Raw genomic sequence first — 15,800 nt, 5'->3', positions numbered from 1 at the left:
AGAGAGTTAATCTGTCTAACTGACGGCAGGAATTCTCTGTCCGTTGTGGAATTTGGACTGTGATATAAGCTCTGTTGATGGATATTCCTTGGCTTCTAGCTGAAAAGAAACAAAAATGTTTTTTGCCTTTCTGACAAGGTATTTCTTGTCTGCCATAGTGAGTGAGTGAAATGTTCAAATATTGCCAATTGCATCAAACCTAATTGATCTTTGGGTAGAAAGAGATATTAGCTTGTTTTCCCTTAACCCCACCCCCACTTGCCCCCACCTTACAAATGCTCAGCAAACACATGGAGTTTGTTTTGCCATGAAATTGTGTGGAATACATCTTTACATTTAATGTTGTAAACCGATAGATGTAGAGTTCAACTTTGTTTTTTTAGTTAGTGATTTGACTGTTTTTGGAAAAATCTTAGCAATGTATTGTACAAGTTTAAAGTGGTATTGGAATGACTGACTTGCACTGTTATGATTACTGGGTATGACAGTTATGATCACACCGCTATCACACCTTTGGAACCATAAGAGTTGGTTTCAAACTTTATAAATATGTCTTAATGTACCAAGGACTCTGACCAAAGAACCATTTTGTCAAAAGGAAGATTTTTAGAGTGTTTTTTGTTATAAAGTGTTTAAAAAAGTAACCAATTTTAAGAACTGATTATGTACTTAATTTCAAATATTTAAAACCTATATTTTTGTATTAATTTATTAAATGGTACAATGATTAGATAACATAACAAATTTCTCTCTCTCTCTCTCTCTCTCTCTCTCTCTCTCTCTCTCTCTCTCTCTCTCTCTCTCTCTCTCTCTCTCTCTCTCTCTCTCTCTCTCTCTCTCTCTCTCTCTCTCTCTCTCTCTCTCTCTCTCTCTCTCTCTCTCTCTCTCTCTCTCTCTCTCTCTCTCTCTCTCGCAGAAAAAGATGATGATGAGAAGGACCCTTACTGCTTGGAAACCCCATATGGTTATCAGCTAGACTTGGACTTCCTTAAGTATGTTGATGACATTGAGAGGGGCAACACCATCAAGAAGCTAAACATCCAGAGGAAGCCAAAAGTGATCAAGTCTGTGCCTCCTCCTCGGAGCAGTTGCAGTGGCCAGACTGAGTGGACTTCAACAGACTCCTTGTCCTCTTCCAACAGCGATGAGTCCAAACAGCCACTCATCTACTTCACACCTCAGAACCAGGTTGCCCCCCCTGGCCATACTGCCCAAGTTCATGAAGCTCCCCAAGCCTTTGTGAACGTCCCTGAGACCAAGCAGCTGCTGCCACCACCTTCTCCCCGTCTCCTTCGCCATAACCCCCAGGTGGAGAAAACCCTGATGGAGACTCGAAGGCGACTGGAGCAAGATCGGCTCCTAATGCAGCCCCCAGTCAACGAACCACCTCGCAGGCGACTGGCCAGTTTTGGCGGAATGGGCTCTTCCAGTTCACTGTCCTCTTACAGTGGTTCCTATGGGCCAAGCCAGATTTCCCCTAGCTCACATTCTTTCCAACATAATGGACATCTAGGCAATGGCGAGTACAACCCCTACTTCACATCGTCTATGGGTAGTTCAATCCGCCACAGTCCCCTTAGCTCAGGAATGACCACACCAGTGACCAATGTTAGTCCCTTGCACCTCCAGCATATTCGAGAACAGATGGTAGTAGCTCTAAAGAGACTAAAAGAACTGGAAGAGCAGGTAAAGACCATCCCAATTCTTCAAGTAAAAATATCAGTCTTGCAAGAAGAGAAAAGGCAACTAGTGTCCCAGATGAAGAACTCCAAGGTAGCAGGGCAGGGCCAGTGTGGAGGTTTTAGGAAGCGCTCCTATAGTGTTGGCAGTGCTGATCAATATGAGCCCCTGACCCAAATGAGGACAGGCTCTGAACTTCATATTGAGGAGATTGAGAACACTGAGCAGAGCACACAAAGGCTACAAGAGTTCAGGCAACTGACAGCTGAAGTGGAGGCTCTGGAGAGGAACATACAGGATAATGGTGAGGGAAAAAAGCACAGCTTACACCAAACAGAGCAAAAAATTAACCAAAACATCGAGCGGCGGAGTCGTGAGAGCAAGTCCATTGGTGTTGGAGCTGATGAGAACATGAACGACGTGGTGGTTTACCGAAAGTCGCCTGGGAAAAGCAGGGATGTGGCTGTTGGAACAGAGCAGGAGGTGAGGAGCACAGGAGTTGGTGTGACTGAAGCCATGCTAGGCATGAGCAGTGAGGCAGAAGCTGAAATCGAGATGCAGCACCAGACCATCGAAGCTCTCAAAGAGAAGATCTACAGACTGGAGGTCCAACTTAAGGAGACCACCCACCAAATGGAGATGGGAAAGCTAAAGCTTCAACTTCAAGAGGCTGGATCGAGGAAAAAAACAGACAAGGGTGTGATGGCAAAGCCAGAGATGTACAGCACTTCAGTGGAGGCCAAAGTGTCCACAGAGAGCCAAGGTGTGGGCAACCATGTTGAGTTTAATGACGCAAGCACAAATCATGTCCAAAAAATGAATTCAGTAGGAATTACTTGCAGACCAGATGCAAGGCATGTTTTGGTTGGGCCAGAGTTGCCAATGGAGCGGTGGGTTGTACAAGAACGTCCGGAGGTTCAGGATCAATGTGTCGGCAGGCAGGTTGTGATGTGCAACCAGAGTGTGGGAGTGGAATTAAATGTATGTGAAATGGGGATCAACACTGAGTTAACGGCCGAAGGTTTAGGACTTTGTAAAAGAGAGGCTGAACAAGCCAAGGAGTTTAGGTCTATTGGATGTGGAGATTGTTCAGTGGATGTAATGGTCAGGCCCATCATGGAGATGGCAACCCAGAGCTCAGCAACAGATGAAGTTCACAGAACTGACTTTGGAGTCATGGTCTTACCCATGTGTGCTACACAGTACACAAATACAGAAATCGAAACAATAGGCAAGTTAACCAATACAGACATGGTCATTCTTACTGATTCCTGCACTAATACACAACCATGCTCAAAAGACAAACAAGTGAGCACTGTACCAGTGGAGACTCGTACAATAGCCATTGGGGATGGTCTTGTAAAAGATGTGCCGGCCACATTGAAAACACGCTCAGTTTCTGTAGGTACTACAGCATCTGAAGAGGTTATGCTTGACACATCAGCATCTTGCAAAACCAAAGAGGCTGGGGTTGGTCACATGAACATACATGAGAACTTTTTAGTCGGTCAGAAGACAAGGAACATTGCCTGTGGCCCATCTCAGTCTCCTTCCCCGACCCAAGTTAAGAGTATGTCTGTGGGATCTATATCATCAGCAGAACCCATCCAATCACAGGCTGGGGAAGGTGTTGGACTTGATCACTACATAGAGAGAGTGCAGAAGCTTTTGCAGGAACAGCAAATGTTGCTTGCTCAGAACTACAGCGAGCTGGCAGATGCATTTGGCCCACCTCAACAATCCCAGTTTAGCTCCATCAACAGTGAGCTAGTTACTACTCTATCATCCATCAATTCAGTTATGAAGTATGGAAGTGTTGAGGAACTCTGCAATGTGGACCTTCTAAGGCAGCAGGAGAAATCAGACAACACTGCGAAAGGTTAGTTGCAGTTTGCTTGATTCCTATACACTCAGCGTTTAAGGACCTATGCTAAACAGCTTTTTTTTGGCGTATTGCAATTACCTCATTATTCTGGTCTGTTTTTTTTTTCTTTTCTGGGGAAAAATATTTTATTTTAATGATCAAAATGATAAATATTTCACTGTCCATTTTGGTTACTTTTCATTTTACATTCCGGAACCAAAGAAGCAGAAGGAAGAAGAATATCGCTGAATATTTAGTATAAAACACGGTTGCTATATTTACACTTGGGCCTCTGCTGAGTATGTTGAGGAATAGGGACGAGACAAGAGGGTACACAGTGCGTTTGTGTCTGTAATGATGCCTGACATGATCTGACAGGGCAGAGTTCTCTCTGACCCTGAAAAATGCATGGGGGGCTTTGGATCTAATCCAACAGTGATCTCATCTCTTTTGGAAGCCAGCAGCTTGTGCTAAATGGCTAGTTGTTGTCCTTGCTGATGCTGATTCATAGGTCCACTGTGTTATGTAATGGACAGACACCTTATGTAAAGACTTTCTCTCTATAAGGCCAGCCTCATGAAGCATATCCAACGTTTCTTTAAGTATTTGCACAAGTACTGTTTTTATTTCCAGGAATAAAGGCTTAAAAATTGGAGTCTAAAAGTTCTTAGTCATGGTATTTGTCTATGATCTTTTATTTAGAAATACCAGCCTTTTAGCATAAGTTTTTATGGAATGCTCTGAAGTTATAAATAGCAATTCCTTCTACTCTTTAGAAAAGGGAAAAGCGAGAGTGAGAGAGATTTTCTACATGCACATCAGAGTATTATGGCCAATGAATCAGTCAAAATTGCTGCCAAGACTTTAGTGTTTCCATGTCTGCTGTGGACAGATATGGCTCTAGATTAAGCAGGAGATGCGCTCAGGTATTCTCCATATCAGACATTATTTTCAGAATTGTTTTTGTTATATCACTACATTAATTTTATGCATGCCAATAAAAGACCATCTTATATTAGGACTCGATTTCAGATTCATACCATAACAATTGAACAGAACAGCAAATCTCTGACACAGTTTTATATGAAATTGAGTGTTGTCCTTTTCAAACAATTCTGTTTTTGCAGGAGGTCTATTATAATGTCTTGGATGTATAATTTAAGCAAGCAATTTATGCACAGAAATACATAGCTGTACCTCATTTCTGCTCTTTTTCTGTCTCCTTGTTCTATTTATCCAGAAACGCAAATGGTCAGTGCAGTCCATTCCCACTCGAGTAATGTGAGAACAGAGGTCACACGGGTAGAAAATGTCTATTCTGACGACTCGCATGAACAGAGTACAGCTACACAGAAAAGCCGTATGGACCAGCAAATGTCCACAGCCTTGCATGGTATGAGACATATTTGTAAATATTTCTGCGCTTATGGTCAGTCGTAGTTAATATTTAGTATGTTGTTTAAGACATAAGTACTGTAAGACCAAGACAATTTAACCATTTTATAAAAGAAGCCACTTCTTCATGCGGTCCCACTGTATATTAGGTGGCCTTAACTACTATGTACTTACATCAAAAAATAAGTACAATGTACCTGCTGTGTTCATATTGTAATAAATAACACTTTTGCTGATATTGAGGGATACAGGTAAAGGTAAGGACAGGTGTGGTGGTATGGGCAAGTTTAAGGGTAGGGTTAGGTTTAAGGGAAGTGTCAACAGTGTAATTATAAATGTAACTACAGAAATTAATTACAGATGTAATTACATGCAGGTATTTTTTGTGTGTGTAAAAGTACAATGTAAAATTAATTTTATGAAGCGATTCATTTAAATGTTAGTAAATAGTAGTTAAGGTCACCCAATATGAGTCCCTTCATGTTGAACTCCCTTATACAGATGGCTTTTTTTTCATGAAGCCACTCTTAGGAGAGTATGTAACAGATTAACAACTTCAAGGAAAGTAGTTTGAGGGATTCAGCTGCTATCACCTGTCAAAATAAGAGAAACATGGATAATGAATGTCTTAATCATATGCAATGTTTGAGATATAGACTGTCCGAGGGAGTGTGTCCATCTGTAGGGCATGTTCTGGCAGTTCTCAGAACTGTTCTTTTTCAGTCTCCGTGGAGAGGGGCGGCGATCCTCTTCGGTATTTGGCAGAGCGAAGCCTGTACTTAACATGTTTGCCATAGCTTTAGGCTGTGGGATGTTTTTTTTGTGCTTCACATAGTAATTTTTTCTTCAAAACTCATGTTTGATATGCAAAAAAAAAAAAATCTGAACTTACGGTGCTCGATTTTTATATTTTCTTCTGTTGAAAACGACAACAAGGTTTGGACGTTCCTACTTGTCTATTAGATGTAATAAAGTAATGTAGCCAGCTCCAGCTTATGGTCTTGATTAGCTGTTACTGGCTAAAGTAGATTGTGCTTGTTCATTTCCCATGACAGCAGTAACACTGTATTTAATAAATCAGGATGTCAGCTTTATGCATTTTCTTTTAATTATTATAGGGTGTCAGCATTTGTGTTTTGGAGGCAAAATATTGCTTGCAGATCCTTAATAAAACTGTTGCACTAATAACATGTATAGCTTGAATATACCTGACTACTTTTGATTTAAAGTGTAAACATTTAAGCTCTACTTTAACAATATAAAACATTAATTGTTGATTGCCTGCATTTCTTTCTTCTACTAGGCAGTCATAGCACCCTAAAGTCCATCATGAAGAAAGACGGTCATCAGGGACCTAATGGCACAAAAAAGAACTTGCAGTTTGTTGGTGTGAATGGAGGGTAGGTTTTCTTTCATATTAGGAAAGATATATATCATGGGAGAAGTAAAAATATTTCTCAGTTAATGTAAATATTACTTGTAGTTTAGCTTAAGCTGCAACAATATTGCAATATACATTTATTCTTAGTAACCTGCACATAAAAGTAGATGTTGCCATGAAGAACTATGAAATTTACAGGTGTAGATTCATAGATTCAACTCCATGCTGTTTCTATCTCTAGGTATGAGACGACATCGAGCGACGACTCCAGCTCTGAAGAGAGCAGCTCCTCTGGGTCAGAGGATGAAAGGGATGAGAAAGACAAGATGGCGAATGTGAGAGAAAGGAGGAAAGAAGAATTCAGGAACAATGAAGCAGTAGATGAAGATAGAGACACTGAAGATTTAGGCCAGGACAAAAGGCAGAGGCAAGTACTGCCAGTAACGCTTGAATCCAGATGAAACGAGTGATTTATAGCTAGTTATAGCCCTTTTATGACTGTAGACCAATTCAAGCATCTCTTGCATTAGAAAGAGAATTTAAGCTATTTTGAAAGTGATGTCTGCAATGTTATATTTGAATAGTTTTCAAAAAGAGGAATGTGTTCACTGGAGGCAGGAATGGGAGCTCTGTATAATCATATCAGTTAAGAATCCTGCATACCAAGCCTGACATGAGTTATGAGAAAGAGTCCTAAAATACTACTTTTCATAATCTCTGGGTAGTCATCTTTCCACCTGGAATAAACATTATTTCATATCTGGATAGATACACTTTGCATTTCAATGCATCTCCAATATGATCAAATAGAGAGCTGAAAATGTATGCCATTTTACATGGATGGCAAAATGGAAAATGCCATTTATACATTATCAGCTATTTACTAATTAAACAAAACATTGACAGATAGTTCTAAATACATTCAGACATTTCAAAAGAACACATTTGGTCTGTTATGTTTCCCTGCTTTACAAGCATTCCAACAATAAAAAATGCTAAGAGATTAGAAGTGAAGGGGTGCAAAAAATAGTTTAAAATTGACACTTATGAGAAGAAGACTTTTGGAGAGACTCACAAAACCAAAGAAAAAGAGACAGATGGTCTTGTGAAAATGTCACGTTAATAAAAAAACTAAACCAAGCAGTTTTTGTTCTACCGGGCAAAAATAGAGCATGACGGAAATCTGACTAAGTCCTTGAGTTGTGGATAATTATTTTTTGGCACAACCTCTGTATTACAGATTATGTGCTTGTATGGAGATAAGTTACCACTTACATTAGAGTCCGAAATCCCCAGACTACCTCAAAATGATTGTTTTTTTGTTTACGATCGAAAATGCATTTTTATTCGCAGGGTTCAATACTGGTTAGCAGTCAGAAGTGTCTTGTATTTAGTAACGTGGCTTTTTTTTTTTTTTTTTTTTTTCAGATATGAGTTGAATGAGAAGATGCTGTCTGCATGCAACATGCTGAAATCCCATCTCAACGACCCCAAGACTTTATCTAGTAAAGATGTGGTAAGAAAATATAACCTTGTGTAAACCCTCAGTGCACAAATATATCTGTGATTTTCAAGATTAGTCAAATTATTTGATGAATTACTCTTTAAGCCTTGCTGTTTTTTTTGTGTAGCTTTTTTTTTTGCTCAGTCTGCAATCTTGCAAAACAAACAAGCGATTCAAGGCAAATTAGAGTTTTAGATGTTTCTTCATGCTCTGCTTCACTGCGCCTGAACGGGAGGATATTGGCTTCTTTTGTGGTTAACGTGGTGTAAAAGAATGTTGGATCAACAATTATTTCTGCTGACCCCCGAACAGAGGCTCTGAGATGTGCCCAGCTGTGCACTGACAGGCCTATTAAGTCCTGCCTCAAGTCAAAGCCATATTTGTTCAGAATTTCAGAAAGGCTGTGTCTAACAAGTGGACATAATTTTACACTAATCAGGATCATTATGTAACAAGATGCTGGATGTTTCTCTATGTTTTGCTTCTGTTTACCAATCTTACATTTTAAATTGATTTTGGAGTTCCTTCCATGTTGAAGTGTTCCTACGATGGAGCACAATCCATGTAAATCCTCTGTAATACATACTGATCTCAATCATATTGATTATTTTGTGTTATCCAGAGGCCATATGTGAACACAGTGCAGCACGAGTGGTTCCGTGTGTCCAGTCAGAAGACGGCCGTGGCAGAGATGGTGGAGGATTACCTGAATGCTTTCCGAGGCATCTGCCCTGCCCTACTACAGCACATTGTAAATATGGCTGATGGCAACGGAAACACAGCCCTCCATTACAGTGTATCCCATTCCAACTTCCACATTGTGAAGAAGCTGCTGGATGCTGGTAAGTATTTGACTCACATTCCACATTTTCTTTTAAAGCCACTTACAGTCAGCTTTTTGGAGCAGTGGATGATTGACTAGGGTGGCCTGTTGATGTTCGGAACGCATCGACATGAATAGTCACTTGATCATATACATCACAAAACACTTTGGGCCCGTTTACACCAGTAGTTAGAACTGTGCATTTGAGATTGGCTCACCAGACGCTTGTTAATACTAGGGATGCACCGATACAACTTTTATTTTTAGTCCTTGTTGACACAGAGTCCTGATACCTGTATTTTCATTGCATTTTTGTATATTGGTCAGAGGAACCAAAATAATATGAATCAAATTACCTTAAGTTATTTTCATGCATAATCATGCATGTTAAAATGTATTTTAGGAACTACTGTTACTTTCACTCTTTACATTATTGCATTATCATATTTTTGTTTAATTTAATAACACAGTGAATATTTAGAGCTGCTTCAGAAGGCTAAACCAGTCAAGAGCAGAGCAATTTTCTCTTCCTCTAGTTTTTAGATGAACACTAGCTATGTTTTCATCCAACTATTTTTATGCACATTTTAGGATATCGCATCAAAAAATGCTGAATGGAAATGCCAAGATGTGCATTAATTCTAAAAATGCGCATACAAAAACCTATGCGCTCGTTTGAGTCGGATTAATTTTTTATCCGAAAAGATGTGCATAAACTAAGATGGAAATGCATTTACCGAATAAATTTGATGATGCGCATAAAAACAAATCATGTGACTTTTGCGATGTAATGGCATAACTGTACTAACCAGTGGAAAAAATCCTGTTTGCAAAGCGTCTGAAATGCTGTTTTGGTCATTCAGAAGTCTGTTGTCAAAGAAGATCGGATTCGGGACATTTCCCTCCTAGAACTTTCAGCAAATAATTTATTATATACAAAAATTATTATATATGGTTGCTTTTCCTATGTTTCTTAGTGATTTTTTTTTTTTGCGGCAGTTTATCAGGAAGTGACGATTATGTTCTCTTCGACTCACTTGATGGAACCGGTGCTTTATTCGCAAATGTTTTATATGCTTTTATACGACACAAGTTACATTCGCAACTTTGGATGGAAACATAGCTATTGAGGACAAAGACAGCTGTAGGTTTATTAGGCTGTTGTTGATTTAAGAGCTGCATTCAAGCAACATACTGTTACACACAAGTTTAACTGTTTACGCTCACTTAAGACATAACTGACTATGTTTCACAGGGATACTTGCCTACCCAGCATTTTGATATAATTGTGTGAATTTGTCTGTTTAACCACAAGACAATATGAAAGAACTCGATTCAATAGGATATTTCGTACGCTGTCTGAGAGGCAGTTTTTCTGAGCGTGTTTCGGATGTTTGCGTACAGAAAAATGATCGTGTAACAGTTTGTTTTTACTCACACATACAATTTAATTTAGATCAGCAAATAAGAGCATCCACTTTCTCTGTCTTTACCGTCAGTCAACATTAGTAATATGCTCCTCATTTTAAATACTTTACTATTGATATATCTGACAAAACTAAAAAATTTACATCAATCTTTATGAAAAAGGGATGTGCGCTTGACAAGCTTGCGTTTCTGTGCTGCTGCACGCTTAAACCACTCATGTGTTTTGATTATCAGCTCACATACAGCAGGCATACAATATAGGCATACAATTTTTCATTTTTTTAACATTCTATTATTTCAATACATTAACTTCACAGATATCCTTCTCTGAGATATCCATTCTGCTCTCTGTTTGTTCTGTCGTCTATGTTTCTTTATCACAAGCACTGTACTATACACACTGTACCACGCAGGGTGTATAGACACACTGCGTGGTATCGGTTGTTGGTATCAGAGCATTTTAATGAGTATGAGAAACTTTAATAATTTTTCAAAAAATGACTGATTTTACTCTATTTTTGTTCAAATAAATGCACCCTTGGTGAGCATTAAAGACTTCTTTCAAAAATCGGTCCCACTTTATATTAGGTGGCCTTAACAACTATGAACTTACATTAAAAAATAAGTTAAATGTACTTATTGTGTTCAAATTGTATTTTGCACATAACACTTTTGCTAAAACTGAGGTGGGATATGGGTAAGGTGTAATTACATCCAGGTATTTTTTTAAATGTACGTGCAATGTAAAAACATGTATGTACACAATAAGTGCATTGTATCAAATTGTTAATTAAAATGTTAGTACATAGTATTTAAGGCCCCCTAATATAAAGTGGGTCCCAAAAATCTTACCAAGCTCAAATGGTGTATGTAATCTAATGGCAAATTCTCCAGGCACATCCAGAATGTGAAGCCTCTCTGAATACCACATGATGAGGTGCCTCGACTCCTGAAAATAAAAGCCCATTGTCCGAACGCCTTTGTGTTCCTCTACTATCTGACTCTTTTCGGGCGGCCCCCATTGTCTCGATTGTCTGCTTCCATTCTCAGACCCTCTGGCCATCTTTGCCCCATTGCCAGTCAGTGAAGCCCCACTTTGGTCCTTCTCTTATTCCACGGCCCATGACTCTGAGTCTGAATAGCCTGCATGTCCCCACTCTTAAATTCACACAAAAGACGGCCTCCTTCCAAAGGCATTTACTTCAAGGGTGGGCTCAGTGGTCTTTCTGATTCCCTTGTTCCCTCACAGATGTCTGCAATGTCAATCAGCAGAACAAGGCAGGCTATACTCCCATCATGCTAGCAGCACTAGCTGCCGTGGAGGCCCAGAAGGACATGAAGGTGGTTGAAGAGCTGTTCAGCAAAGGAGATGTCAATGCAAAAGCCAGCCAGGTCAGTGTGATCCTGCGGTTACACCGATAGTGTTAATAAATTAGCATTAACGTAGACGAATAGCTTTTCCTACAGTAGTGCGTTACTTAAGAAGCGTCTAAGCTGATCTCTGTGAATCCAGGCTGGTCAGACGGGGCTGATGCTGGCTGTCAGTCATGGCAGAATGGACATGGTGAAGGCTCTGCTCGCCTGCGGTGCAGACGTCAACATCCAGGACGATGAGGGCTCGACCGCGCTTATGTGCGCAAGCGAACATGGCCACGTTGAGATAGTCAAGCTGCTGCTGGCTCAGCCGGGCTGCGACGCCACACTCAGCGATAATGTAAGTGAGCAGAGTCCCCTTTTAAACTAGGTAATCCACCAAATATGGTTAATTGACATGACGTATGTTTATGTAATGTGTCCAGCTCATTTCTCTTAGTGGATAATGCAGTATTGTTATGAGACCAGAAGTAAGGCTAATGAGGCGTTTGACCATTTAGATGTTTGCTTTCATGTCCCCAGGATGAGAGCAATGCCCTGTCTATTGCTCTGGAAGCGGGTCATAAGGATATAGCAGTGTTGCTGTATGCCCATATGAACTTCTCCAAAGCACAGTCACCAGTGAGTGGCCACACTTTCACATTCAGCTGATATGCAATGCATTCATGTAGTCATGTTTTCTTTCTTTTAAAAGAAGTATTATTATAAAGAATCTAGACCTGTTGGACTTTTTCAGCGGAGAATGACAATTTTTTATTTGGGGCCAACATGTCGAGACTGTAAATAGCTTCAAATATTTAGGAATCATCCTAGATTGTAGTCTTAATTTTACGGAGCATACAGACTACATCTATATTTTAAAAAAAGCACTCCAAAAATAGTTTCTTTTAAGAAAATTAAACAATTTTAATGTAAGCATATCTATACTAGTTTGCTGGAAAGCATTATTTCATATAACATTACTTGCTGGTGTGGAAATTTAGGGGCTAGAAGCAAAAGCAAGCTCACAAAGATTATTAATATAGCCAATAAGATTACTCTGCACCCCCAGAGGCAGCGCGGGGAACATTGCACAAATCAGACCAGGAGGAAAGCATTACAAATAACCCAGGACTCTACTCATCCTCTCCATTATGAATTTGAAAAACTCCCGTCAGGCAGACGATATAGGGTACCCATAGCAAAAAGAAATATTTCTAAGAAATCCTTCATACCATCTGCCATTAATTTATTAAATAAATGACTTATGTCTGTATATTATGGAATTAAGGGTGCTTATTTTTTTGTAATATTCCTAGTTATCTTATTTATGGTCTTAGTGTAATACGTTTATATATTTATTTGTAAGTTTGTAATGCATGGAGCATGTCATTTTTGTAGTTTATTGTAGTATTTATTTTGTAATACTAGAGTTTAGAGTCTGAAGGAATCCTTTTATAATGGTTATATATTTTACAGCTGACTCACGTTTGGCTCTTAATCATGGCTTTTATGTCCGTCATCTGCTCACAGGGTACGCCTCGACTTGGGAGGAAGACTTCACCCAGTCCTACAAGGAAGGGACTTATTTGATTGGAAAGCTTCTACCCCACCCTGCCCAAGCTGCTATTTTTTCAGGTTCTGCCATGCCTACCGTTTTCATCAGCTAGAAACCAAATCTACAGCTAAAAGACTGAAAACTTACTTCAAACCTCACTTAATGGATAGTAGGCAATTATATTGAGCACTTTTGCAAACTTCTTAGTTTTGATTTTCTCCTCGGCTTTCAGATTATATAATACAAATGGACTTGCAAGCTAAGAGTCAGACCTATCAAGACCTCAAATCTGTACTCACACTGAATGTATTCGAAACAAAGTATTCTTCTGCCTGAAATCACCAGCATATTATCAGAGCTAGCCGTCAACTGGAACGTGGCTATGGAGTTGCCTTCAGAATATTTTTATTCTCATAGAAATGTAATTTTATAATATATGAATATGTCTTGGTATTTTCCCTCCTTTAAGTGGCCTAAAGCTTATCTATAGTCTTGTTCAAATCTCTCTCTCTCTCTCTCTCTCTCTCTCTCTCTCTCTCTCTCTCTCTCTCTCTCTCTCTCTCTCTCTCTCTCTCTCTCTCTCTCTCTCTCTCTCTCTCTCTCTTTTCAATAATTTATAATTCCAAGATGTGGCCAATGTTGCCTGACAATGAGTTTATATATTTGAACCATGTATTAGTTTTATATTTGAACCATGTATATGCTGCCCAATATTTTCAGCCTTCAGAGTTTAAATCTTTTCTCCTCTATCAAAACCTCAGCAGAAATGTCCAGTGCATATCGCAAGTTGAAATACAGACTTTTGACTTGTTTTATACATATATTTCTAGATTGGAAATGGTCCTTACTTTTATACTTGCCATTTTATCTATTTAAAAATCGCAGTATTTAGGAAATGTCAGATATAATAAAAGTTTTTATCGGAAATAATTGTACTTTTATTGTATATAATGTATGTTTTGCAATATGTAGATTTAATAGCTTTGACTGGCCTTTATGTAATAAACTTATGTCTTGCATCTAATATGTGGCTTTTCTTGTAGTCACAAATATAATAACTGATAACTGCTGATAGTAGCTTATAACTTGATAATAAAGTACTAAAATGACATGGCTTGTCCTGGTTTTTCAGACTCTCCAATGAAACTTCTTTCAGTAGTCCAGCTTCTTACAAGTCAACAGTACAATGTCTCCCTCTACTGGAAAGCACAGCTAATGTACACTTTTTATAGACTTGCTGTCTTGAGCTCTTATTAGGCACTATTATTCAAACAAGCAATATTCATTTGAAAATAATAGAGTTGAATACATTAAAACAATGTATTTTGAACATAATAATTATTTAATGTATTACAATATTTTAATAAAGTAGGCCTGATTATAACCCCCTACTAATTATCTTGACTTTGATGAACTCCTTTGCAGTTAGTGTTATTAGGGGCCAAGCACAGAAGGTGCGGAGCTCCTCTTGAAATCGTTAGATTTCTTATTATTACATCAATTTTGGTGTCTCCAACTCAATCCCTCTAGCGCCACCACCTGTCCAAAGTTGCACTCATGTTTATGCTAATAATTTTTGAACCTTAAGTGCTAGAAACAAAATTCTAGCTAGATTTCTGAGCTCCTGCCAATCTGAAAGCAATCCGAAAGATTTCTGAGCTCCTGCCAACCCTATGACATCATTTCCGTCATTCTATATTTCCCGCCATTTTGAATTTCCCCAAAAACCAACTTTTGCAAACTCGTCCTAGACGGTTCGTCCGATTTGCACGAAAATTGAACCAGATCATATTCTGCCAGTGCCGAAAAAACATGAAACTGGCAATAAACGCACCCAAACATTAGTCAGATGAAAATGGCCATTCATTGTCTTCATCCTGGGTGCCATGATAGTCTATGAGGACACTGGAATTTTCAAGCCAGTGTTTTTCACATTATTCACCTCCTTAGACTCCTGAGTCCAATAATACCAAACATGCCAGGTTTCACCTTATAAACATTTGAGAATGTCTTCAAAACAGTTAGGCCAATCAAAACAAAACCACAACAGGAGATGCTAAATATTTACATAGGTCAATTAGCTAAAAGCTAACATTTTGGAAGGAATTGGCAAAATCCAATCAGTACAGCCTATGCTCTCATAAATGTAAGTGGCTATAACTTTAAAACAAAATGAGATATTTACAACAATTTTGACACATATATTTATGGACCCCCTTTGAGGACACCTTAAACAAGGAGAGACATGTTATAACTGCAAAAAAAGAGCAATGTAAGACCCTTGCATCTGTGCCAACACCACCTTATGGTTTTAGGAACACAGACCACGGTGTACAATATGCATTTAATTATATAAAAATAGGAGTACTACATCATTCATTTGTATTTGCCACTCTTCCTGCTACTGGGCTGTATTCTGATCAGACGGTGGACTTGCGCCTGGACATGACCAATGCATCCCTGAAATGTCAATTAAACTATGCCCTGTAAATACCAACTCGAAAAGACATCCTTAATAAACCCATCTCTGGCACGATGACTCCAATCTATCAAATAATCCTACAAATATCTATTTATCTAATATGACTTCTGAACTGTAATGTTGCCAGAATTATAATCATACACTGTTCGTCAGCCAGAGAAGAACTGTCACCCTGACTGAGCCTGGTTTCTCCCAAGATTTTTTTTCTCTTCATTCTGGCCCTGAAGGAGTCTTGGTTCCTTGCCACCGTTGCTTTTGGCTTGGCTTGCTCAGTTGGGGACACCTAAATTTCAACCCAATTTTGCCGTATTTTGCAAACCTATCTGTCCTCC

At 39.0% G+C, this 15,800-nt stretch overlaps 1 protein-coding gene across 3 annotated transcripts in view; it reads left to right on the top strand.

Annotated features, from left to right (window-relative positions):
- kank1a (KN motif and ankyrin repeat domains 1a) overlaps positions 1 to 14,097 on the top strand; it is a 57,133-nt gene extending 43,036 nt beyond the window's left edge. For all 3 annotated transcript variants that reach the window (XM_067438278.1, XM_067438277.1, XM_067438276.1), the window contains 10 exons: positions 917 to 3,559; positions 4,785 to 4,937; positions 6,243 to 6,339; positions 6,562 to 6,747; positions 7,749 to 7,836; positions 8,447 to 8,666; positions 11,325 to 11,467; positions 11,589 to 11,789; positions 11,972 to 12,070; positions 12,962 to 14,097. In XM_067438278.1, coding sequence (XP_067294379.1) covers positions 917 to 3,559; positions 4,785 to 4,937; positions 6,243 to 6,339; positions 6,562 to 6,747; positions 7,749 to 7,836; positions 8,447 to 8,666; positions 11,325 to 11,467; positions 11,589 to 11,789; positions 11,972 to 12,070; positions 12,962 to 13,021 — 3,890 coding nt within the window. In that variant the 3' untranslated portion in view covers positions 13,022 to 14,097. The remainder of the gene's footprint in view (positions 1 to 916; positions 3,560 to 4,784; positions 4,938 to 6,242; positions 6,340 to 6,561; positions 6,748 to 7,748; positions 7,837 to 8,446; positions 8,667 to 11,324; positions 11,468 to 11,588; positions 11,790 to 11,971; positions 12,071 to 12,961) is intronic.
- The last annotated feature ends 1,703 nt before the right edge of the window (positions 14,098 to 15,800 follow it).

This window comes from Pseudorasbora parva, chromosome 3, assembly GCF_024679245.1.
Source record: "Pseudorasbora parva isolate DD20220531a chromosome 3, ASM2467924v1, whole genome shotgun sequence".
In the NCBI taxonomy this organism is placed as follows: domain Eukaryota; kingdom Metazoa; phylum Chordata; class Actinopteri; order Cypriniformes; family Gobionidae; genus Pseudorasbora; species Pseudorasbora parva.
The sequence above is the reverse complement of the archived record's forward strand: the minus strand, read 5'-3'. Positions and strand labels throughout refer to the sequence as shown.